Source organism: Geotrypetes seraphini, chromosome 17 (genome assembly GCF_902459505.1).
Source record: "Geotrypetes seraphini chromosome 17, aGeoSer1.1, whole genome shotgun sequence".
Taxonomy (NCBI): domain Eukaryota; kingdom Metazoa; phylum Chordata; class Amphibia; order Gymnophiona; family Dermophiidae; genus Geotrypetes; species Geotrypetes seraphini.
Window position 1 is genome coordinate 752524 of NC_047100.1, and position 25766 is coordinate 778289.

The following is a 25766-nucleotide window of genomic DNA, read 5'->3' on the forward strand; positions in this document are numbered from 1 at the left end:
CAGTCCAGTTGGGTTTTCAGGATTTCCCCAATGAATATGCATTGAAAGCAGTGCATGCACATAGATCTCATGCATGTTCATTGGGGAAATCTTGAAAACACGACTGGGTTGCGGCCCTCAAGGAGGGACTTTGAGACCCCTGAACTAGAGGGACCCCCTTGGCTATATTGCCTGGTGGCAACTCAGTGTTTGATAGATGTTGGCAAAATTGGGACCAACAGTGAATGAGGTTGAAATGAGGAACTGAAATATTAATGAGTCTGTTTCCAATCTCAGTGAGGAGAACATGGCCTTGGATTTGGATGATCATGGTGGCAGGACATTCTTACGTGTGTTACTTCACCTCACAATGCATGATTACCCACCCCTGGTGTCGGGAGCTTTGCAGCTACTCTTCCGTCACTTCAGCCAGAGGCAGGAGGTCCTGCAGGCATTCAAACAGGTAGGTCCATAAGAACATAAGAATTTCCGCTGCTGGGTCAGACCAGTGGTCCATCGTGCCCAGCAGTCTGCTCATGCGGCGGCCCTTAGGTCAAAGACCAGTGCCCTAACTGAGACTAGCCTTAACTGCGTACGTTCTGGTTCAGCAGGAACTTGTCTAACTTTGTCTTGAATCCCTTAGGAAATGTCACAGATTCCTCTGACCCCAATTAAATGCTTCCATTTTTTTATCTGTCGAGCTATGTACCAATACAGAATTCTTTCCACCAAAGGTTCAACTGCTTGTCACCAGCCAAGATGTTGATAACTACAAGCAGATAAAACATGATTTGGACCAGCTGCGATCTATAGTGGAGAAATCTGAGCTATGGGTGTACAAAGGTCAGGGTCCAGATGAAGCTCTTGATACAACATCCAACAGCAATGAACACAAGAAAGAGGTAATGAACTTCTACTGTTTTTAACACTGTCCTACCCCATTCTAAGCTGTCTGGGAGCCATACTGACAAACTATATGTTCTCATTTTTAGGAGAACCATGGATCGAGTAAGACACAGAAGCAAGAAAGTACTAGTAGCTATAACTACCGTGTGGTGAGGGAGGTAAGATGCACCTGCCCTGTTGGTTGCATTGGGTCTCCCCTCCCCAAAACCCGACTGGAAAGGTTTCTGAATTGACAAGAGTAGGAGAGTGCTCATCAATAATGCCAACTTTTCATCTGCTTTTAAAACAATAAGTGATGTTAACGGCTTGATGCTTGATGGTTTTGGTCTGGATTTTCTAGGGCCTGCTTACAGGAAGCTGAATGTCGGTCTCTTACAGATACTGATCCGTCTGAGCAAGCTCTGTGTCCAGGAGAATGCTTCAGTCCGGAAGAGTCGAAAACAGCAGCAACGCCTCTTGCGAAACATGGGGGCCCACACCGTGGTCCTGGAGCTGTTACAGATTCCTTATGAGAAAGTAAGGCTCATCATAGTCTGGGATTGTCCTCGTATGCATGGTTTTGTAATTCTAATTTTCTTAGAAAAGATGAGAAGTAGAAACGTCTCCTTGCAGTGGAATGCTAGAAGGCTTTGAGTACCTACTTTGACACGGTGCTAGGTAGCTCTTGGAGAGAAAAATGCTGCAGAAGATGAGGCTGCTCAGTGTTTAATATTTCTAGTACTCTTGAATTGTGGGAGATTGCAGGCTGGTATGGACATGCAATACTTGTGCTCAGTATTTCTCAAGTTGATCTTGGAGTAACCCCTTAGCCAGTCCAGTTTTCAGGATATCTGCAATGAATGCATGAGAAACAGAGACTTTATATACAGACCTTCATTATACTGATGTTTTCATACATTCTGTTTGTGGATATCCTGAAAATTGAACTGGCTACTCCAGGATCAGCTTGAGAAATGATGCTATTAATGATGCTATTATTTATTAATATTTATATATCACTAGTCTCAGCATCTTAGTGATTTAGAAATGCATTTTGCCTCTTTGCTGGGGCTCTATGCAAAGCCTCATTCCCTTATATCTAAATACACGGAAGCTAGTGGAACAGGTGTCACTTTCTCCTTGTGACTGTAGTTAGTAAGCAGGGATCAGACACTTAAACGCTCTCTCTCCAAACTTCGCTCCATTTCGTAGGATGTGCACCTGCACCTTAAGGAATGGGAGTCCTTAAATCAGTTGTATTTTTCACAGGCTTCCAGATCCCTACAGAGTTTCCCTTTCAAAAATCATGTGGCCAGCCAGTGCCATAGTGATCATGCGAAACGCAGGTGTGGAGATCTCAAAATCTGGAGGGTTTTTCCTCTGTTTTCATTGCCTTCCAGTATTTATAATATTGTATTTGCCTCAAATCATTTTCATCTTGCCAAGATAGTTCTCGCTGGTACTCAGCTGGGAGTAGGGGGAAAGATGACTGTGAAGAGGCTCTGCTTTCTGCAGCTGAATGTGTGCTACTCTCCTCAACCCCATCCCCACTCTTTAAGGCTTTGCTGCTGGTAAGGGGTAGGGGGTAGTTGTGGGCTAGAGCAGCAGCAAGAGGAAGGCAAAAGGGAAAGCTTTGATGATACAGCAGCAGGTGAAAGCAGACATCTTTGGGAGGTAAACAATAGGATGTTATGAGTGATATACAGAGGAGTATGAGAGGAGACCAAAGGAAATGGAAATCAAAGAAGGGAAAACTGATGAGGTGAAAGGAAATGTAAAAAATTATCCGGACTGAGATGAAATATTCCTTCGTGTCCTTAACCAGAGCAATCCAGAACCTGTGGGTTGTCTGTTAGCTAGGAGACTAGTGAGCTCGGCCCTAGGCGGTCATCTGTGACTGGCAGGCAGTGCATCTCCTGGGTTAGTTGGAGAACTGGTACCCAGCTGAGAAAAGGAAGAGACTCCACTACTGAATTAAATATAAAACACAAAAAAAGGACATTTTTTTGGTGTTATGGGAAACATCTCTGAGGAAACTGAGATATCCTCCCCCCTCCCTTTGCTGCCAATCACTTTTAAGTGATTTTCTTTTCTGTTAGTTTAAAAAATGTCTTCCTACTTAAACACGGAGCCAGCTGGCTCAGTTTCCAGACTTTGAAATCAAGGGAAATACTTTTACCACCTCGTCAAGGATTTCATCTAAACTGTAAGTCCGAGGATAATTTGGGCAGCAGATTGCCCTTAACTCATAACTCTACTCCCCACTGTTTGTTGCTAATTACCCCAGCCAGTAGCTCCCCTAGCATCCTGTTTGTCTATCTTGATTAGATCGTAAGCTCATTCGAGCAGGGACTGTCATCTTCGTGAAACTTTAAAGCACTGCATACGTCTGGTAGCACTTTAGAAATAATTAAGCTCTGGGGTTCAGCCAGTTTTTGTCTTCAACGGGAGCTAAAATAATTCGAACATGAACTGGCTGACCTGCTATTAGTGATTTGTAACCTGTCACTGAAATCATCTGTAGTACCTGAAGATTGGAGGGTGGCCAATGTTACACTGATTTTTAAAAAAGGGTTCCAGGGCAGATCTGGGAAATTACAGACCGCAAGCCTGACTTCAGTGCTTGGCAAAATAGTGGAAACAATTATAAAAAATAAAATTGTGGAACATGTAGAAAACATGATTTAATAAGACAGAGTCAGTATGGGTTCAGCCGAGGGAGATCTTGCCTCACCAGTTTGCTTGACTTCTTTGAAGGTGTGGATAAAGGTGAGCCAGTTGATGTAGTGTATCTAGATTTTCAGAAAGCTTTTGACAAAGTTCCTCATGAGAGGCTCCTGAGAAAATTAGAGAGTCATGGGGTAGGTGGCAAAGTTCAGTTGTGGATTAGGAATTAGTTATTGGATAGAAAACAGAGGGTAGGGTTAAATGGTAATTGTTCTCAAAGGAGGGTAAATAGTGGAGTGCCACAAGGATCTGTACTATTTAACTTATTTATAAATAATCTGGAAATTGGTACAATGAGTGAGGTGATTAAATTTGCAGATGACACTAAACTGTTCAAAGTTGTTAAAACACATGCAGATTGTGAAAAATTGCAGGCATACCTTAGGAAATTGGAAGACTGGGCATCCAAGTGGCAGTTGAAATTTAATGTGGACAAATACAAAGTGATGCGCATTGAGAAGAATAACCTGAATCACAGTTACCGGATCCTAGGGTCTACCTTGAGGGTTAGCACCTAAGAAAAGGATCTGGGTTTTGTTGTAGACAATATGATGAAACCTTCTGCCCAATGTGTGGCGATGGCTAAGAAAACAAAAAGGATGCTAGAAATTGTTAAGAATGTTATAATGCCTCTATCGCTACATCGTGTGACCTTACCTGGAGTATTGCATTCAATTCTGGTCTCCTTATCTCAAGAAAGATATAGCGGCACTAGAAAAGGTTCAAAGAAGAGTGACCAAGATGATAAATGGATGAACTCTCGTATGAAGAAAGACTAAAAAGGTTAGGGCTCTTTTGCTTGGAAAAGAGATGGCTGAGGAGAGATATATGATTGAAGCCTACAAAATTCTGAATGGTGTAGAACGGGTATAAGTGAATCATTTTTTTTACTCCATGAAAAGTTACAAAGACTAGGGGACACTTGATGAAGTTACAGGGAAATAAATTTAAAACCAAGCTCTGGAATGCATTGCCAGAGGTTGCGGTAAGAGCGGATAGCGTAGCTGGTTTTAAGATGGGTTTGGACAATTTCCTGGAGAAAAAGTCCATAGTCTGTTGTTGAGAAAGACATGGGTGAAGCCACTGCTTGTCCTGGATCGGTAGTATGGAATGTTGCTACTCCTAGGATTTTGGTCAGGTACTAGTGATCTGGATTGGCTACCGTGAGAACAAGCTACTGGGCTTGGTGGACCCAATAAAGCTATTCTTATGTTTACTCTCCACTAAAAGCCTAAGGAAGCAAGGTGCCCTTATAGGTCAGGGCCATAAGTCTTTAGTCTTTCTGTATCTGCTGGCTGACGGGCACCTCCTACAGGCTTTGGACTAGTCTGATAGAGCTAAAAGAAAGAAAACCAACAGCTGAGAATATTTCCTTTCTGTTTACTAAATATTAGCAGTACCTATATGCAAATTTGTTGTCCTTTTCTAACACCTTGCTACAGAATCCTGTTCTTTACCTGCAAAACAGAGGGTCTTTATTTTAGTAGCTGGTCATTTAAAGGCCCCAACCAGTTTATCCCTCCCAGATAGGTAACACTATAGAGCCTATTTTGAACCTATAGAGGGATGTCTTAATTTAAAAATTTGTGTGGCTATACCACTTTCTTCTGAAATGTGTTCTGCTGCAAAGTTTGAACTATTTAATGAAATCAAAACACACACAGGATTTTGTTTGCATGTAATTTTCCCTGGGGCATTAATTCAGAGATTGCAACTGCTTTATATGGGGGTGATTTTTCTAAAATTCTACGGGCCTGATATTCAGACCATGAGAGGCAGCCTAGAGGCCTAGATGTTTTAAGAGCTTTAGCGACGATCACATTTGCCAACCGGATGCAGACAACAGCTCATCGCCTGATTTTCTGAACGATTGCTCATTCCTCAATCCAGCTATGCAAATAAGCTGATTAATATTAAAATGCCATATAAACTAGTTGAGCGATTGACGCTCTAACTATATTCTTAACTGTACCCATGACATCCTGTTTGCTTGCTTGTCTTGGCTCTTTCAAGCAGGGACTGTTTTTTCTTTGTGACTCTGTACAGCTCTGGTAGCGCTATAGAAATAATTGGTAGTAGTAGTTACCTCCTGTGGTCAACAGCTAACCTGAATTCATTGTCAGGTACTGTATCCAGGCTAAGTTCAGTATTCATGAGCTGGCTGGCTAAGTCATAGCAGCCAATGATGGAGCCGCTTTTCAGGTAGGTCTGTCTGGCCACAAAACTTAGCCAGTCAGCTAATGAATGTGACCTAGTTGGGATATTCAGTGGGAGATAGCTGGCTTAGTGCTATTTAGCTAAATACAGCTGAATATCAGGTAGTATATGTCCACTTTTTGTCCTCATATATCCCAGCACACTGTTTACTCCTTAGATAAGTCTGTAGACTGTTGAATGCACAGATTGAACAATGAAGTCCTAACATTCAGGCATTATTGCCTTTATGGTGGTCTCTTAAATCCTTCCATCTTATGGTCATGTAGAATTCAGCCACTGAGAGTAGAGCAGATTCTTGTCTGCTGTTCCATAATATAACCCTTCTCCGTCCCTGCAAAATGTCCTGGACTGGCTTCTCGGTGAGATTTCTCTATCTGATTCTGTACAGGCGGAAGATACCCGGATGCAAGAAATAATGAGACTGGCCCACGAGTTCCTGCAGAATTTCTGTGCTGGGAATCCACAGAATCAGGCCCTGCTGCACAAACACATCAACCTCTTCCTGACTCCTGGGGTAAGGGTACAGGCATGTCTTCTGCTTTTAAACAGGTGGTCCTGGTCATACACAGCAACCTCTTGCTGGTCCTTCCGCTAAGAGGGGACTTGGTGACTTGTTTGTTTCCTCTTTTATAGATCCTGGAGGCAGTGACCATGCAGCACATCTTTATGAATAATTTCCAACTGTGTAGTGAGATTAACGAGCGGGTTATACAGCACTTTGTGCACTGTATTGAGACACATGGCCGCAGTGTGCAGTACATCAAATTCCTGCAAACCATTGTCAAAGCTGAGGGCAAGTTCATCAAGAAGTGTCAAGATATAGTGATGGCTGAGGTGAGGGAATGAAGGTTACTATGGCAGAGAGATGGGGGAATAGGAGCTGGCTTGTATTGGTGAAGGTTTTGTGTGTAACAGGAACTTCTCTTGCAGCTGGTGAATTCAGGAGAAGATGTCTTGGTCTTCTACAATGACAGAGCTTCTTTCCAGACGCTGGTGCAGATGATGAGATCAGAGAGGGACAGGATGGATGAGAGTAGTCCCCTCATGTACCACATCCATTTGGTGGAGCTGTTGGCTGTTTGCACAGAGGGCAAGAATGTATATACAGAGATCAAATGCAATTCCCTCCTGCCATTGGATGATATTGTCAGAGTGGTCACTCACGAGGACTGCATTCCTGAGGTGAGGTGAGGCGAGGGGGCAGCAATTCCTGAACAGTAGGCTCCATTAATTATCCAACAAGAGGGATAAGATTTCTCCAATGAATATGCATGGCAAGTACCTGTCACAAAACTTCTCTGTTTAGCACCCCCCACCCCAGCAAATTACATACAGCGAAAACCACTCCTCCGTCTTCTGTTCAAACCCCCGAATATACAATGCATGCATGCATACTCATTGGAGAAATCCTGAAAACCTAATTGGATTGCGGACATTAAGGACCAACATTGAGCCCCTCTTGCTTTAGATGAAAGTAGGTTACTGTGGTCCCTCTTCCCAAGGACTATAAATTGGTGAGTGGTAAATGGATTCATTCTGAGGGAAAGACAAGAAGGTCAATGTTTCTCGTGAATGACTGTATGTTGCTGTCCTATTTTAGCAGAGTTCAATTTCTATTTTTAATTTTAATCAAACTGGGATATTTGTAAGCAAAGATCTGGAGTTCACTGCCAAATAAAATCAAGAAGGAAACAAGAAACTTTGTTTAGAAATAAACTGAAAATGTATTGGTCAATATTTAGAGGATTAAATTTTTAAATATTTTGTAAATTCCTAGATTTTTTCCCCTGGTTACTTTCGTTAGAATCCACATTGAACTTTTGTGATTATTGCAGAATATTAATGTTTATTATTTCTCTTGATCTAAACAATTCTCAGTGGATTCCACCATCAAAACATGCACAATAATTCAAAAACATACAGAACAATTGGACTTATAAAACAAAATAAAATACAATAAAAAACTAATCAACTTTCATGTAGTGTATTGAGAAGCCATCCCACTGCTGCTCTCTGTGACCTTATGTAAGTCACTTAGGCCCGGATTCTCTATAGGGTGCCGATATCGGCCGATCACGTATCAATCACACGACCGCGTCTTATGGAGATTCGCGCCTCCAGGGTTTTCTTGGCCTACATTTCTGGCACCTATCTTTGTCACGAATTGTGCCAATGTAGGCGCTTTAGAGTTCCGAATGCCACTATGGGCGTGGCTGTTACCAAAAGTGGCATCCAGTGGCCTAAAGCGCCTACACAGGCACGATTCTGGCATGGACAGTATTTAGACACCTTAATGGTGCTGGTTTTTGCCGTTTTAAGTGGCGTTTGTTATTTAGGCGCCGGTAGAGTGCCTATCGGCACCTAAGTTTAGGCACTGTTTCTAGCATTTCCTCCTTAACCTTTCATTGCCTCGGGTACAAATATAGATGATAAACCCTCTAGGGACAGAAATACCTACCCTTCCTGAATGTAATTTGCCTTGAATTTCTGAGAAAGGGGAAGAGTTAAAGCTAAAAACATGCTATCCTTCGCTTTTAGTGAGGTAAGGGAGGAAGGGGGTTCCAAAACTGTTAATTACAAGAATTGTATCCCTGAGAGTAAGGATAAGGAATAAGTGACTTGGCTACATGTACATATGAACCAATGTCTAAAGATTCGTTAAATGGTAATGGAGGCTGAATGTTCTGCAACAGAGCCTGTATTCCAAGAAGCTCAGGAAGGACAAATCTGTTTAAGAACAGGTAGAAATGAGAAACATTCCTGTGTTAATGCAGTTTTCCTCTCCTAGGTGAAAGTTGCTTACATCAATTTCCTGAACCACTGCTATGTGGACACAGAGGTTGAAATGAAGGAGATTTACACCAGTAACCACATGTGGAAACTCTTTGAGAACTTTCTTGTGGATATCTGTAGGGTAAGGAGGTCCCTGTATCTTTCTCACTATAGAATACATAATTAAATCAGATGTTTAAGTTTCAAGTTTAATAAATATTTGATTAATCACCTATCTTGAATGCTAAGCGACTTACAATATAAAAATGGTAATACAAAGTTAAAAATTACAAAGACACAGACAAAGATGGACAAACAAATGAGGGGAGAAAGGGTCAAACTACAATAAAATCAAGAAAAAAGAACAAAACGGGAATAACAAGAGGAAGGGCGAAAAAGGTGAGCTAATGTCAGTGCTCAAAAGTGTCTTTGAGCAAAAAACATTTCAAGGCCCCCTTGAATTTATCCATGTTAATTTCTTCTCTGATATGATGGGGCAGGGAGTTCCATGTGAGGGGGGCAGTTACTGAAAATATTGTTGAACGGCGCATGCTGATAGTCTTTAGTGAAGGGACGAAGAATAGATGTTAGGAGGTAGATCTGAGGATTCTGGCCGTATGTGGAATGAGCATTTTATCGATGAAAGCTGGTTCTCTGGTTTTATGAGATTTAAAGGTGAGTAAGGCAATTTTGTAGGTGATTCTGTAGGGGATGGGGAGCCAATGGGATTTTTTTTTTCAGTAGAGGGGGTAACGTGGTCATATTTTTTATTTTTGAATGGCTGTTTTGATGTTATTCCTTCATTGAGAATATACTGTAAAAATATGGAATCACTTGTGACCTAATGTTCCTGTGTCTTTCTTTTTCTTTTAAAAATTTCTATAAATGAATTTTCACATTCATTTTAAGAAAAAATGGGAAAACGTAAAAACTGACATGAAAAAGAAACCATTATAAAAGCAGTATAAATTTCAGCACGCATTAAGGAGAAACTGAACAGCCTTCTAAGTGAACAGCTTACCAGAAGAATCCAAAATTGGACAACAAATCTTAAATTAGGAATCCTGCTTTACTTCCTTAGCCCAAATTAACCAGAAAAGCCTAATTATCTAGTTAGAAAAATTTCTTATTGAAAAATCTTTAATTGAGTTGGGTTGAAGACTTATTTCCTTTGTTACCAGGGTTTTACAGGGAAACTTAAGCAAAATATCTAGCCACTGTATCCAAGGCATGAGGTCTCGGGTCCAGAAATGCATTCCAGCATACTTGCATTGACTTCTATCCAAGAAAGGAATTTTTTAGAAAAATACAATTTCAAAATCATTTTTTTCTCCGATTGAGACTTTAATGATATCATCCTGAAAAGATTTAAGAAAAGTAGTTCACTTCTCTCCAGTCAGCTTGGAATTAACTTCAAAAGCTCCTTCCTCAGGATCTTCCCTCCTAACAGTCTGAGTGCTATAAATATTTAACACAGTAGGAGCAAAACATACTCGGAGGAAATATTGGGGATTGAAGACTCTCAATATCTATAAGGATCAGGTGGAGGGGGCAGGGTTCTCTCGGAAGCCTTCACAAGGAGGAGTTATAAAGCTGGAAAAGCTTAAGAAAACCCTCTTACTATTAACACATCAGTCCATCAGTTGCTGTACTTTTTTTTTTTTTTCTTTATTTTTATTGAAACTTTAATATAACAAACAAAGAAAATAAACTTGCAAGGGGATTGGAAATTAACACCCTAAGTCACAATGACTATTCTGGGTTGAAACATAGAAACATAGAAGATGACGGCAGAAAAGGGCTACAGCCCATCAAGTCTGCCCACTCTGCTTACCCACCCCCTGTCTATGCCCTAATGACCCAATTTTCTTATCTTGACCCTCGTAGGGATCCCACATGGGTATCCCATTTATTCTTAGTCTGGTACGCTGTCTGCCTCGATCACCTGCACTGGAAGCTTGTTCCAATGATCAACCACTCTCTCTGTTGGTACATGTTGAAAAAAATATAAAAAATCAAATTATTTAATCCACAAATAAGATCCAAGAACAAGGTATATAAAAATAATGGGATAAATTATACATCTTGTTTAGACAGATTAGAAAGCATGATCTCTTCCCCCAGAGAGCTGGTTCGTTATACTGCGGACATAGCCATTCTCCCCTTCTCTAGTTATAATAAATTCTAGCAATTGCTTTGATTCATAAAATAAGAAAATTTTCCCTTGAAATGAAACACAGCATTTAACAGGAAACTTTAAAATAAATAACGGCCCCAAGGCAATTGCCCTTGGGCGGTAAGAGAGGAAATCTTTTCTTTTCTTCTGTCTCTTTAGATATATCGGGAAAAATTCTTACAGTTGAGCCAAGGAAAGAGTCCTTCATGTGTCGAAAATAAGAACGAAAAACTAAATCCCTATCAAACTCCAGGGCAAATGTCACTATAAGGGTAATTCTCTCTGTTATATCCAAGGAGCTTTCCAGAAAGTTTGTCTGGTCTAATTTATTCTCTTGTATCTCTGGTTCTCTTGTTGGAGTTGAAGCTGTTTGTCTCTGAGTACCCGTGGAAATACTCTGGACTCTTGTTATTGGCGGTAGTCCTCCTTCGGAGATTAACAAAATCTCCTTCAGATATTTCCTCACCATTTCCAAAGAGAAATCACCGGAGATTGAGGAAAATTTAATAATCACAGATTATTTCTTCTCTGTTTCTTCTCCATATATTCTAACTTTTTCTGGATAACAACTCTTTCTTTGATAATCTCAGTCTCTAATGATTTTATTTGAGAAATTTGTTCCTCATGTTTTTTAATAATTACAGATTGTTCCCTCAGAATTACTCCTTGTGCATTAACCTGGGAGCTAGTATTAGCACAGTCAGACCGCACAATAGCTTTTCTAAGGTTGGAGTCCATAGTGGCTATGGCCTTCCACAGGTCATCCATACTGACTTTATCAGGCTTAATAATCCCCCCAAACTGTTCAAATGAAGCAGGCAAGATCTCACCTATTCCTACATCGGGCGTTGTTAATCCTGATGCGTGGGAGCTTGTCTTCCCTTCTTCTCTGCTCCCTCCTTTCCTCCGGGGCTTAGCAGCTTCACACTCTCCTGGGACAGCTGGCCCACCTCCTCCAGTGTAGGATTCCTGCTCCCAGGCTGGGAAGGAGCCTGTCTGGATCGGGCTCAAGGAAACCCGATCTACACTAAGGTCTGCTGATTCACTCAGCTTTCCTCCCGAAGTCTGGGGAGCCTTCGTTAACAGACGCATCGATCCAGCGTCATCTAAATCATCGGCTTGGAGGTTGCGGCCGCCGGAGGTCCTGGTCGCGTCACTCCCTTCTTTTTGCCCATCGCTATGGAAATTGAGGTTGTGCAGCAAAAACAGCACACCTCCGAGCAAACCAGCAAGCGGTTTGAAAAAAAAGCAATGGAAAACTATACGTGGGTAAGATTCAGGCAGTGGTAGCGCGGAGCTCAGCGCTACACATCCGTCTTAGTCACCATCTTGGATCTGCAGTACTTTCTAGGACCTTTGACTTTCTGCTTACTAATGAGATTCTCTCAAAGAACAAACGTTTCTTGCTCATTGAGAATTCTGAAGGGGCTCCAAAGAAGCCTGGCAAGCCCCTTTGACCACACAGCTGTGTCCTGGGGCACGCAGTTTTATCCCAGCTTCGGCCAATGATATCAGCACTGGAGGACCATAGCTTGCTTACGGAACTGAAGTACAGCGAGCCAAAGTCAGGTGGGAAGGCACTCGCACATGCGCGGTGCGGGCAGTCGCAAAGTTGCTAAAAGCTTAAAATGGCAATGCACTGTACCAGGTTCCGTGGCTGATGTAACCCACATGTGAGAAGAATAACTCCTGGTGTGCAAATAATTAACTGTGCTTTGCCATCTATTGCAGCCCCAGCTCCGGAGGTGGGGAGCAGGCAGGGCTCAGTGGTGCACTTGATGACCCTATGCTAGATTTAGAAGCAATGAATGCTTATTAACCTAATGCTTTTGTGAGAGTTTCTCCAGTAAGAGATCATTTTATTAATTTCATGACCCAATGCAACTTGGGCACTTGGTGGCCCTGCAGATCTCATCCTGTGTGCAGTCACACTCCTCCAGGGCAGGCCTACTGTGTGTGTGGGCAGAGAGGTTTCCGAGTGTGCCTGTCCAGTTTGGGCTCAGGCCCGCCCAAAATTGACTGTCTGGCTACTCTGCTGCTGCCTTCATGATATTCACAAGGTTAACTCTTTGTCCCTAGGTGTGCAATAACACAAGTGACCGCAAGCATGCAGATGTGATCCTTGAGAGATATGTGACAGAAACTGTGATGGGCATTGTGAACACTTTCTTCAGCTCTCCATTCTCAGACCAGAGTACCACTTTACAGGTAAAAAATCTGAATATCCAAGGAACTTAAAACGTATTTTAATAATGCTTTCAAAGTATGCTGTTAAGTGGGGGAAGGTCAGGTGGCCTGCAAGTACAGAGGCTGAGCTTCCTTATTTTGTGTTTGTTGTCCAAGGAGAAGGAACTGCATGTTACAACTACCATGGATATAATGCACTCTCTAGAACCCAGTTGCTAATTGATCTCAATCGTCTCCTTATAATTGACTGATTTTTATCCAATATGCTTACTTGAACCTAATTGCTAATGTAATAACTGATCTCAATCTTATTGTAAGCCATAATGATTCCTTTCTGAAAATTGTGGGATTTAAGAAACTATATGGTATGGTATGGTTTTGTCATAATGGTGGCCAGCAAGTACTGCATATATTTCACTTTTTCTGCTACTTTGTAACAGCTGTTTTTATGCTTTCTCATGACAGCCATCGGTTCTGGCCAAAGTGAAAGAGGTATTTTTAGTTGCTGACTCAGATCATAGCTGGATTTGGGTTGTGTTTCTGGTCTGGAAGAGAACTGCCACTTCTGGACACTTGGGTCATGTAGGGCTTGTTAACTCACTGGAATACCATAGACCTCAATGTGGGAACAAGAAATGGGGAACTAGTGTTAAAATTGCAAACAAACAATGAAAAATCTCACCACCTCAGACTTGTAGCCCCTCTCCTTTCCCAACACCCCATTGGTATGCCATATAAGACATAACAGTGTTGGATCTTCTGCTCCAAAATTTTGGGTTTTTTTTCTCATGTTTTATCTGGAGAGTTTAATGCTTTGAAGCTCTTGCCTAGAGCCAAGCTTTGGAGTTTCCTCTTACTAAGTTCACATTTCTGGTGTATAATAGGTAAAAACTGAATGCCTTATAAATACTAGTCTGGCTATTAACAAAGCAACAGAACTTTATCTCATAGCGTAGGTCTGCAAGGTACTTTAGACTATGGAGAATAAGAGATTTAAACCTGATTCTTCTAGTAATAAGAAACTGAGAGGAAGATTCTCAGAACACCTAGGAAGGGCCTTAAACACCGGGACCAGTCTGAGCTTTAGGCCCCTCCGTGGTGATTCCCAGGATGCACTGGGAAGGGGAAGGCCCACTATTTTGTAAGAGGTGGGCCTGCCAGTCAGAGCAGGTTGGCATCCCTCCAGCCGGACTTTGTGAATATGATAGGGAGGGTCGTTGGGGTTTTGGGCGATGGGAGAGAATGGGCATCTCTCCCACTGAGGGTTAGGGGGGTAAGTAGTAGTGTTGGGGGATTGTGCCATGTGGCGGGAGAAAGTAAGCCTCTCTCCTGCTGATCTTAGATTTGGGTTTTGTTTTTTTTTTAATTTGTGTGGAGGCATCTGAGCTGTCAAACCTTACTTTCCTGCCAGTGCCTGAGGCAATCAGCGCCCAGGCACTGATCAGAAAGTAAGGCTACAACAGTTCAGACCTGTTGGCAAATTTTGGCCATAAATGTGTCACAAGGTTAGAGAATCTCTTGGAGTACTCATTTTAATATTAATGACCTTGTCATACTACATTTGCATGGCCATATTGGAGACTGCTAGGAAACTTGGAAAAGATGCCACTAGTTTTGAGAATCTTCCCCTGAGCCCAACTAATCAGGGTGTGACTGACTTTTTGCCTTTCCCTACCAGTACCTGGCTACAATGTTTTGCAAGAGTTGGAGACATCTGAGACTGTAACCAGGGAGCCCCTGATATAACAAATGGACATGCTAACTGCCTTTTCTGTTACGTCCCTTCCAGATTTCATATGCTAGTTTTTCAATCCCAACCTGCAGTCCGGGAGTTGCAGAAAGCCACAACTTTTCTGAGCACATGCTCCACCCCTTTAGCCTGAGAGCTAGAAAACATATCTAGTTACAATTTCTACAAGTAGTCCGTGCAGAAGTCTTTTGTAGTTGCTCTGCTTCTTTTTTTCCATCTTGGATTTTAAAATCGATCTCGCTTAAAGCACATTCAATGAGAATTGTGGCTGCATCGTGAGTGGAATCTCACGTGATTCATCCTGATGAAATTTGCAGGGCAGTTACTTAGTCCTCTCTTCATACTTTTACATGATTTTACTGAGTGGATATGGTGGTGCGTTCTGATGCCATTTTCAGGACCTCGGGTTTGAGGGTAGGCTCTTCTGTCCCTCCCTAACTAACATGGCTTTGGTACGTCACCTAGCGTATGGAATCCAGAAGGGACATAGCAGAATGGAAGATTAGGTTTACAGCTTCGATAATCTTTTTTCTGTTAGTCCCTGGAGGATTCCATATGACCTGCCCTCTCTCTATTCACTCAGTTGTTTGGGGTAGCCTGCTCCTTTTTGCCTCAGTTACTCATTACAGGCTTGAAGATTTTCCAGCCAGTTGCCAGATCCTGGGGGGAGTTCATGTGAATATGCAAAGCCTTTCTTGGGGTGCTCGCTGCATACTGCAGGTTAGTTCTACATTGTTCCTCAATGTTTTCCTGAGTTGCTTTTGTGCCTGTTTATCACTTGTTAATATTTTGCAGAGGAAACCAGTTCATGAATTACTTAAGTACCCCCTTGTCATGGATTTGTTTAGGTATGTTGCTTGGCTTTGGGACTTAACTGGATATGTTTCCTAGCTCTCAGGCTAAGGGGGTGAAAGTTGTGGCTTTCTGCAACTCCTTGACTGTAGGTTGGGATTGAACATCTAACGTATGGAATCCTCCAGGGACTAACAGAGAGAAGATTATCGAAGGTAATCCATTTTTCTAAGAAGATATCTGTTCTGGTGAATTTGCTTAGACAGCTGGCTGTCTAGTTTCATCCCAGATTAGTAACCATATTTTTAAAAGGGTTATTCTGTTACGTCCCTTCCTGATTCCATATGCTAAGTGCTCATTCCCAACCTGCAGTGCGGGTACTACAGGTATTCACATCATTTCAGAACACCTAATGATTAAAATCAGTTTTCAATTTCTGCAAGCAGCCTGGGCAGAAGTCTTTTGTTGTTGCTGTGCTTAAACTTAATTTCTTGGTGGCTTCCCAGTGCTCCGGTGTCAGAGAAAAGGACGCTGGACTGCAGCTTCACAGGTGGATCTATGAAGCGAAGTCCCTCCCATGGAGCTTGCTGGCCAGTAACACCACAATCACAGGTTTCTAGTGCAGTCTGCTTTTCTTGCCCCCTACCGCATGGCAGAGGATCCGTGGGGGCGGAGGTTGGGGTCGGTCTCTGGCCAGCTAGCAGTCTGAAGATCTCCAATCCTAGGCATTTAGAGTTGTTCTTGGGCAGAAAAGTCCTTGCTTCTCTATTCAGCTGCTGAAAAATGCTGACAGGCAGAAGGCACCAGACTCTCTCTATTGTTTCTTAGGGTAACTTCATGAGTGGCTTGGAAAACGTTTTAAAACCTGTTTTTCACAGTTTCTGTGGGTAGGGTTCAGATTAGAGAGTTGCGCGGGGACAGAAGTCCCACCCGTCCCCGCCAAAGTCCCACCCGTCCCTGTGAGGAATCCCTTCCGTCCCCGCCCGTCCCTATAAACTTCAGAAATAGTTATTTCATTTAATTATGCTACTGAATTAAAGGCTCTGATAGAAACCCATTTACAAATAAGCAAAGAGACTTTATTAATTTGGAAATATTAATTGGGAAGAATACATACTTTGTAAACGGGTTTCTACCAGAGCCTCTAATGTTTATAAATTTTTATCAACACAACTAATATACTACTTTATCCTAAAGAAAAAAAAAAAAAAAAATTTCCCTACTTTTGTTGCCTGGTTTCTGCTTTCCTCATGTTCTCATTCAATTCCTTCCATCCACTAGCTCTCTTCTCTCTGCGTCTTCCATTTGCTCTGTTACTGTGCCTCTCCCTTTCTCCCCCCTTCCAAATTGGTCTGGCACCCATCTTCTTTCCTCCGCTCCCCCCATAGTCTGGCATCTGTCTTCTTCCCTGCCAGCGTCTTCTCCCCACTCTCTCTTCCCCATTTCCTTTCAGCGTCCTTCTCCCCTCCGTCTTCCCCATGTGCTTTCAGCGTCCTTCTCCCCCCTCTGTCTTCCACATGTGCTTTCAGTGTCCTTCTCCCCCCTCGTCTTCCACATGTGCTTTCAGCGTCCTTCTCCCCCCTGTCTTCCACATGTGCTTTCAGCGTCCTTCTCCCCCTCTAGCTTCCACATGTGCTTTCAGCGTCCTTCTCCCCCCTCTGTCTTCCACATGTGCTTTCAGCGTCCTTCTCCCCCTCTATCTTCCACATGTGCTTTCAGCATCCTTCTCCCCCCTCTGTCTTACACATGTTCTTTCAGCGTCCTTCTCCACCTCTTTGTCTTACACATGTGCTTTCAGCGTCCTTCTCCCCCCTCTGTCTTCCCCATGTCCTTTCAGCGTCCTTCTCCCCCCTCAGTTTTACCCATTTCCCTTAAGCGTCTTTTCCTCTCCACCCCACCTTTCCTCCCTTTCTCTCTCCCTGCCCCTTACCTTCGTGGCGCTTCCCTGCCCGACCGACAACAGAACAGGCCCGGTCCGACAAACCTCCCTGCCCTGTAGCCGCGAATCTAAATTACCTTCTTACAGCAGCTGGAGTATTGAAGCTGCTATAAGAAGGTAATTTAGATTCGCGGCTACAGGGCAGGGAGGTTTGTCGGACCGGGCCTGTTGTCGGTCGGTTGAGGGAAGCGTCACATAGGTAAGGGGACCTGGCGGGCTGTGCACCCCCCCCTAAGGCTGCACCCAGAGCAGACCTCCCTCCCCGCCCCCCCCTTGGTACGCCACTGCCTTTCCCTACCTGCCCTGCCGCAGCACACAGCCGACCGGAAGTCTTCCCGATGTCAGCACCGACGTCGGAGGAAGGGAGGGCTTTGCTTAAGCCCTCCCTCAGATGTCAGCACTGACATTGTGGAAGACTTCCGATCGGCTGTGTGCTGCGGCAGGGCAGGTAGGGAGAAGAGGAGCCTCGCGAGTACATCCAACCCCGCAGGAACCCCGCAACCCTAGGGGGCATACCCATGGGATCCCCGCGACCCGAAGGGGGAACTCGCGGGATTCCCGTCGTCCCCATTCAGCTCTCTAGTTCAGATTCCCCACCTCCCCAAATTACTATTTTTTAATTTTTGGATGTTTGTTATTATTGCCATTTATGGTGCAAATTTGTGACGGCGGCAATCTTGAATTTTAAAGGGGCTGTCTGATCACTGTTTTGTTCTCATTACTGTGCCTCACTGTGGTGGGGCCAGCATTCAAGTCCTTGATCGCTCAATGGATTCGAATGGCCATTTCCGCAACTTACATCGTCCATGGCGTGCAGCCACCGATTTTTGCTTCCAGCACTCTTGACAGGAAGGGTGGTGTCGTTGTGGGTGATATCTTACACTATTCATCCTGATGAAATTTGCAGGGCGGTTCTTGGTCCTTTCTTCATACTTTTACCCAGTTTTACTGAATGGATGTGGCACGCATTCTGCTGCTGTTTTTCGGGACCTCTGGTTTGTGGGCAGGCTCTTCTGTCCCTCCCTTGCTTCTGTGGCCTTGGCACATCAGCGAGAGTATGGAATCCGGAAGGGACGTAACAGAATGGAAGATTAGATTTCTACCTACGATAATTTTCTTTCAGTTAGTCCCTGGAGGATTCCATATGGCCTACCCGCTCTGTTTACACTCAGTGGTTTGGAATAGCCTGCTTCTTTCTGCCTCAGTTATTCTCCTTGCAGGCTTGAAGATTTTCCAGCCAGTTATCGGATCCTGTGGGGAGTTTTCTGTGTGAATATGCACAATGCCGAAGGCTCTTTCTTGGGGTGTTCGTTGCACACAGGTTAGTAGTTCTGCATTGTTCATCAGTGTTTTTTTCTGAGTTGCCTTTGTGCCTGTTTATTACTTGTTGATATATATTTTGCAGAGCATACCAGTTCGTGACTTACTTGTGTTGATGGGGATTCTTCCCTGTACCCCCTTTGTCCTGGATTTACAGGTATATGCTTGGCTTTGGGACTGAACTGATTTTACCACAAGGGGGAGTGCGCTATGTGTTCTGAAAAGATGTGAATTCCTGCAATACCCGGCCTGCAGGTTGGGATTGAACACCTAGCGTATGGAATCCTCCAGGGAATAACAGAAAGAAGATTATCGTAGGTAGAAACCTAATCTTCCATTGAAGTCCAGCAAGGGGAGGAAGAGCAGCCAGATGTCTGAGCTGCTAATCACACAGCTTGGAAAGAGTGTGCAGGAGGCCCTGAGTCTGTGAGCTACTGGCTCATGTTTTTGATGAAGGAAGTTGGCAGGTATTGAGTTCTGGAATAAGGTTTGGAATGGCCTAGATCAAATATCCAACACAGAACCCAAACTGAGGGAGAAGATGGGAGAAGTGCTCTGAGGTGGCAGCAGTGAGCAGCACACTGGGTTATTTTTTCAGATGATTTTAATAAAAATTTGGGACTGCATGTTGCATGCATTTTCTTTTCTTTTCTTTTCTTGAATAGTTTTGCAACCACCACTGGGGTTGAGCTTTGGGACTCCATCATTCATTTTGGGTGTTTACTGGAAAAAATCTGCTCCTCCACTGCCTGTTAGGAACCATAGTACAGCTTCTGTCATCCTTTTCTAGACTCGTCAGCCTGTGTTTGTGCAGCTCTTACAAGGCATCTTCCGGGTATATCATTGCAACTGGCTGGTGCCCAGTCAGAAGGCTTCTGTGGAGAGCTGTATCCGAGTGCTGTCGGATGTGGGTAAGGTTCTTATCACCCATAAATAGATCAGTGGCTTATTTTGCACAGGATGGGGCCACTTGTTAACTTTTACATTATGCCACTATATTTTGTGCCTTTGCTTTCAAGCCCCATTAAGGTAATTTGTAGGAAACCACTAGAGATCTGCTTCAGTTTGGCTTGCAGACCAACTGAAATCCATTCGATTAACCTCTGAAAGCTGGATGATTGTAACTATAGGCAAAGGGCTTCATGTAACTAGACTTTACCTTCCACAAGGCGCATTCTTCTGGAGACAGTGTCTCTTAAAAGGATTTAGTTTTGCCCTTCTAAAGCAAGGTGTGTAGTCTAAACTTTGCTGCTACCACTTGTTGTCGTACTTGCTTTGTGCCAGATAGGGCTTCCTTCTTGAGGTCATCGGCTTGGAAACAAGCTTTTAATCAAGCCTGTGAGACATCAGCACCATGGGAAATATTTCTGGATCTTTGAGCTACATTTTCTTGGTATCTGATTTTCTGCTGGGAGGGTAATTGTGTGTGGAATGAGGAGATTAAGCCTAGTTAGATCTCCAGAAAGCCCTTTCCTTAATATGGTGTGACTAGAATGAGACTTGACAAGTTATTTCTTGCAGCAAAGAGTCGGGCTATTGCCATTCCTGTGGACCTAGACAGTCAAGTGAACCAGCTGTTCTTAAAATCCCACAACATCATTGTCCAGAAGACGGCAATGAACTGGAGGATGTCTGCAAGGAATGCTGCCCGCCGCGACTCTATATTTGCAGCCTCTCGAGATTACCGGAATATAATTGAAAGATTGCAGGTAACTTAGTATCTTGATCTTTTGTCAGAATAGCTCAGTGTGATGGGATGACTCTTATGTGCCAGTTGTGGTCCTGTACTAGTGATAGCTGCTAAGTTACATTTAATTACACACTAAACAGTCCTTATACAGATTCAGGTGTGTATCACAGAGCCATGTCTTGGTCTCTGCTAAAAAGACAGCATGGCAGTGGCCTTGGAATTAACGTATATACTCGAATATGAACCCATCCAATTATAAACCAAGAACATTTCTCCATAAGTCCAGTTGGTCCAGTGGTGCGGGGAGCCAGAACGATCGATTCCTTTCTTCCTTCCCCATCACAGTGACTTTTTGGCTCTGTACTAAGCCTGCCTCCCCCTCCCCCCAATCCTGGTCCTACTGCATGTCCACCTTACTGCCTTGGTGGTTCAGCAGTGAGCCGGGGCAAGAGTGATTCTTCCATGCTACTGCCTATGCAGTCTCTGTAGTTATTTAAAACACATCTTTGAGCTATTGAATATAGATGGCATAGAGCTAGAGCTATCTCTGATCTGGAAAAGTTTCATTTAGTACATTCACAGTAGCTCTTATTATATCAACAGGATCTCTAAAGCTTCCAATGGACCCAGACAACTTTATTCTATTTTAAAAAGATTCTCAAAATTGACATCTATTTTATCTGCCTCTTCAAGTTTCAAGTTCAAGTTTAATTTTATTTGATGTATCGCTTATTACAAACTAAGCGATTAACAAAGTATAACAATCATCGTTAAATTATATAATATTAAACACAAGAAGGGTAAAATAACAGTAAATTAATAATTCTTTAACTAATAGGAATTTGACACACAAAACAATATTGACAGACTATGACACATATGGAATGAACATAAGGAATTAAAGTTACAAAAATATTTTCCCTAAGAAGGGAGAAAGAGAGGTCTGAAAGGGGAGGGAAAAAACAGTGGGACGGGATTGAAGGTGCTCTGTTCGGAATTGGCAATGAGATGAGTTTAGAGATCAAAAGATAATTTAAAAAGAAATGTTTTTAAATTGGTTTTGAATTGATTTAAATTCTTATTTTTCCTGATATATAAAGGAAGAGAATTCCAAGTGAGAGGAGCCACTACAGAGAAAATATCGTGGCGTTTTGTCCCTACTATTTTTAAAGAGGGAACCATTAATAATTCTTGAGAATCGGAACGTAAAGAGCGATTTGAAGAATGGGGTATTAATAAACGGTCTATGAATTGTGGTTCATTAGTACTTAGTGTTTTGAAAATAAGTAGAGCTATTTTATAAGTTATTCGATTATTTATGGGCAGCCAATGTGATTTGATTAGCAGAGGTGTTACGTGGTCGTATTTTTTACCATTGTGAATTATTTTGATTGCTATGTTCTGTATAATTTGTAAACGTTTTTTTTCTTTTTGAGTAATGTTTTGTAGCAGAGAGTTACAGTAATCTAGTTTTGTTATAACAAGAGAGTGCATTAGAATATTTAAAGATTGTGGTTCTAAATATTTTGACATAGAACGGATTAAGCGGAGACGATAAAGACAACATTTAACAATATTGTTAACTTGTTCTTGATATGTAAACTTGTCATCTATGATTACACCTAAAATTTTGAGAGATGTCACTGTTTCAATTATTAAGTCATCTATCTTGAAAGGAGAAGATAATTGTATTCCCTGTTTTGAAGGAAAAAGGAGGATCTTTGTTTTTGGTATGTTAAGCGCGAGTTTGTTATAAGTGAGCCATTCTTTAATTTTGACTAATTTTTGATTATTTCTCGTCCAAAGTATTGTTTCTACTCTCTTCATGTCCTCTTTCTCCACCTGTTGATCTGACCCATCTTTTCAGATTCTAGTGGCGAATCATTTCATCTAGTAGGAATCCCCTCTTCTACTTGGTCACATTTTAACTTGCCAACAATTAGGACCTTTGAAAAGACATTGTCCTCTGTTAGGAAAACCATCCCATCATCATGGATTCTTGAGCCCAAGCATGGTTTATCACCTCTTGCACTGCAAATGGTTAACAGTCTGTCTTCAGGTGCCTTTCCTAATGAATGGAAGTGTGCTATCACTAAGAATCATTCCTTGGATTATTTATTTATTTAATTTGTTTTCTATCCCGTTGTCCTCAAGGAGCTCAGAACGGCTTACAGGTTAAACATACTTATTATATAGTTACCAGGTCACAATTTGACATAATTAAAGAACAAATTTACAATACAAGGTTGTATCCTAACTTGATATGAACTAGGGGTCTAATACCAACAAATATAGGGTTTACAGGTTACAATTTGCCATAGCTATCCTTAACTGTGCATGTTTTTTTTTCAATACAAGTTTTTATTTTAATGTGACACTTTGGGATCTAGTAGCAATGTACATTCATAAGAACCTCTCTCCCCCAGAAATCCTGTATACTGCCCATTGTCAACCCTCGAAAGATCCCCACCATCTGGGGAAAAAGGCCACCTCCAAAACCCAAGACAAACTTCAAAAACCTTGGACACTTCCTAGACAACTACTCCAGCCAAAGATCACCTCCACTCCTCTCAAAAAATTCACCTCTTTAGCCTGTGCATATATGAACTTAAGATTAATTAGCCCAAAGGCAGACCTAATCAAAGACTGGATAACTAAAGAACATCTAGGTTGCCTCTTCTTAACCGAAACCTGGCTAACCTCCGACTCAGACCCACGCATAACCGAATTCTGCCCAAGAGGATACAAACTAGAACTACCGGTAGTCTGTCGACAAAACAAGCGAGGGGGAGGACTGGCCATACTAGTAAAAAACAACCTTAACCTAAAAGTCCTGGATAAACGCTCCTCCCCCTACCTGGACCTTCTAGCATGCCAACTATCCGACCACACACTCACAGGTACATTAACTTGCCTTCTTTGCTATATTACACCAGGCAAATGGAATACCTCCAAACACGAACTCGAAGACTTCATATTCCAGAACTCTCTTAACTCAACACATAACCTGCTCCTCGGAGACTTTAATCTACACCTAGAAGACCACACCTTAAAACAAGTCGAAGATCTACTCTCATACCTCAATGCACTTTCCTACGAAATCCTTAATCCCCAACCCATGCATGAAAAAGGCCACCAACTTGATATTGTAGCATACACAGCCCAAAACTCCAATACACCAGATATCCACATCTCCAACGGTATCTGGCACCCCTCCCTCTGGTCAGACCACCACAAATATACCTTCAATATCAACTGGGCAACAACAAACCTGAACCTCACAAAACCCGTCAAAAAATCGAACCAACTACATTCTGGGACAAAATAGACCCCGCTATAGACACTATAGACTCAACAGATCCGATAGAATTTATACACCACTGGCGAACCTTAAGTGAAACAACACTGAATGAACTAGCCCCATTAAAACCTAAAAACAGAATTTGCAGGCCTTCCGACAAATGGTTCGACACCGAACCAATACAACTAAAAAGGCGCTGTAGACAATTCGAAAGAGCTTGGAAAAAACAGAACCAGGATCAAACCAAAGTCGAATGGAGAAACCTGATCAAACTTAATGAAAAACGGAAAGCCTACCACTCCAAACTAGTTGGCACAGCAACCTCAGACACTAAAATGCTCTTCAAAGTTGTAAAGAACCTCACTGATACCAAACCTCTCTTAGCCACCCAAGGAAACCACCCACCAACAGCCTCCCAACTAGCTGACCACTACAAAAGCAAGATCACCACAATCAGATCCACCTTCAACAACTCATCAACATACCTCGACGAGATCATAACAAAACCTACAACAGAAGAACCCATAGCAGCAGACAGGACCTGGACCACCTTCCCACTAGTTCAATGGTCTGACATGGACCGTCTCTACAAAAAATATAGCAAAGCATCATGTGACTTGAATAATTGTCCCTCATATCTCCTAACAAACGCCACTCCTACATTCAGAGCCAACCTCATGCAATGGATTCAAACCACACTCACGGAAGGTTAATTCCCACCTGAACTAGGTGAAATTATAATCACCCCTCTATTGAAAGATCTCAAAGGCCCAATAGACACCCCCTCTAACTACAGACCCATCGCCTCAATCCCACTATACGTTAAAATAATAGAAGGACTAGTAGCACAATACCTCACCAACTACCTAGAAGACAACAGCATACTTCACCCCTCTCAATCAGGATTCAGACCCAGTTATAGCACAGAGACATTATTAGCAACGCTACTAGATACAGCTAGATAGCACCTTAGTAAAGGAAGAAGAATGTTGCTAATTCAACTCGATCTCTCAGCGGCATTCGACCTGGTTGACCACACCATACTGCTTCAGATACTTGATGCTATAAGGATCTCGGGAGTAGTATACAACTGGTTCCAAGAATTCCTAAAAACAAGAACCTACAGAGTCAAGTCAAACGACCACAAATCGGACCCCTGGTCTAACCCCTATGGAGTCCCACAAGGATCACCGTTGTTGCCTATGCTTTTCAACCTCTTCTTATCATCCCTTGGCATCACCTTAGACACCCTAAATGTAACATCTTTCAGCTACGCGGAAGATATAACCATACTACTCCCCTTCGACACCCAAAACCCCCCCACCTCGTTAGGCAACCTAAAAACAACACTGGAAGCAGTGGAAGAATGGATGCTAGACCACAAACTGAAATTAAACTCAGACAAAACAAAATTCCTACTACTTGAAAAGGACAAAACCCCATCCATAACAGAACTAAAAATAAATGCCACCAAATACCCCATACAGTCCTCTCTCAAAATCCTTGGAATCTCGATAGATAGATGCTGCACAGTGCAGATCCAAATCAACAAACCCACTCAAAAAGCATTATTCACCATGTGCAACTTACGAAAAATAAGAAAATTCTTCGAAAAAGATCACTACAGGATCATAGTCCAATCTCTTGTCCTAGGACTAGTGGACTATTGCAATATCCTCTACCTTCCTTGCCCCATAATCTTGATAAACCAACTACAGACCATTCAAAACGCAGCCTTCAGGCTGATCTATTCACTCGGAAAATTTGACCATATCACCAATGCCTACCTAGATTCACACTGGCTATCGATACGAGCTCGAATCCAATTCAAATTCTACTGTCTCTTATTCAAAGCAACAAATGGAACTGCACCCACCTATCTCAACAACCGGCTAAATCATAACAGCATATCCAGACCAAGAAGAACCCAGACCCTATTCTCCTACCCACCACTTAAGGGAACTCAGTGCAAAAAAATGTACGACTGCCTCCTAGCGACGCAGGCAGCGAAGCTGGACCCCTCCATCCTCA

The 25766-nt window shown here is 42.6% G+C and overlaps 1 protein-coding gene across 10 annotated transcripts in view; it reads left to right on the plus strand.

The window, feature by feature from the left end:
* Positions 1-25766, plus strand: part of ITPR1 (inositol 1,4,5-trisphosphate receptor type 1) — a 234033-nt gene that overhangs the window by 92388 nt on the left and 115879 nt on the right. For 8 of the 10 annotated variants that reach the window (XM_033925743.1, XM_033925747.1, XM_033925749.1 and 5 more), the window contains 12 exons: positions 277-442; positions 714-881; positions 972-1043; positions 1264-1401; positions 6197-6322; positions 6442-6642; positions 6739-6990; positions 8597-8722; positions 12836-12964; positions 13409-13435; positions 19535-19655; positions 20266-20453. In XM_033925743.1, the coding sequence (XP_033781634.1) occupies positions 277-442; positions 714-881; positions 972-1043; positions 1264-1401; positions 6197-6322; positions 6442-6642; positions 6739-6990; positions 8597-8722; positions 12836-12964; positions 13409-13435; positions 19535-19655; positions 20266-20453 (1714 nt within the window). The remainder of the gene's footprint in view (positions 1-276; positions 443-713; positions 882-971; positions 1044-1263; positions 1402-6196; positions 6323-6441; positions 6643-6738; positions 6991-8596; positions 8723-12835; positions 12965-13408; positions 13436-19534; positions 19656-20265; positions 20454-25766) is intronic. The other 2 variants (XM_033925746.1, XM_033925748.1) reach the window with 1 other exon arrangement.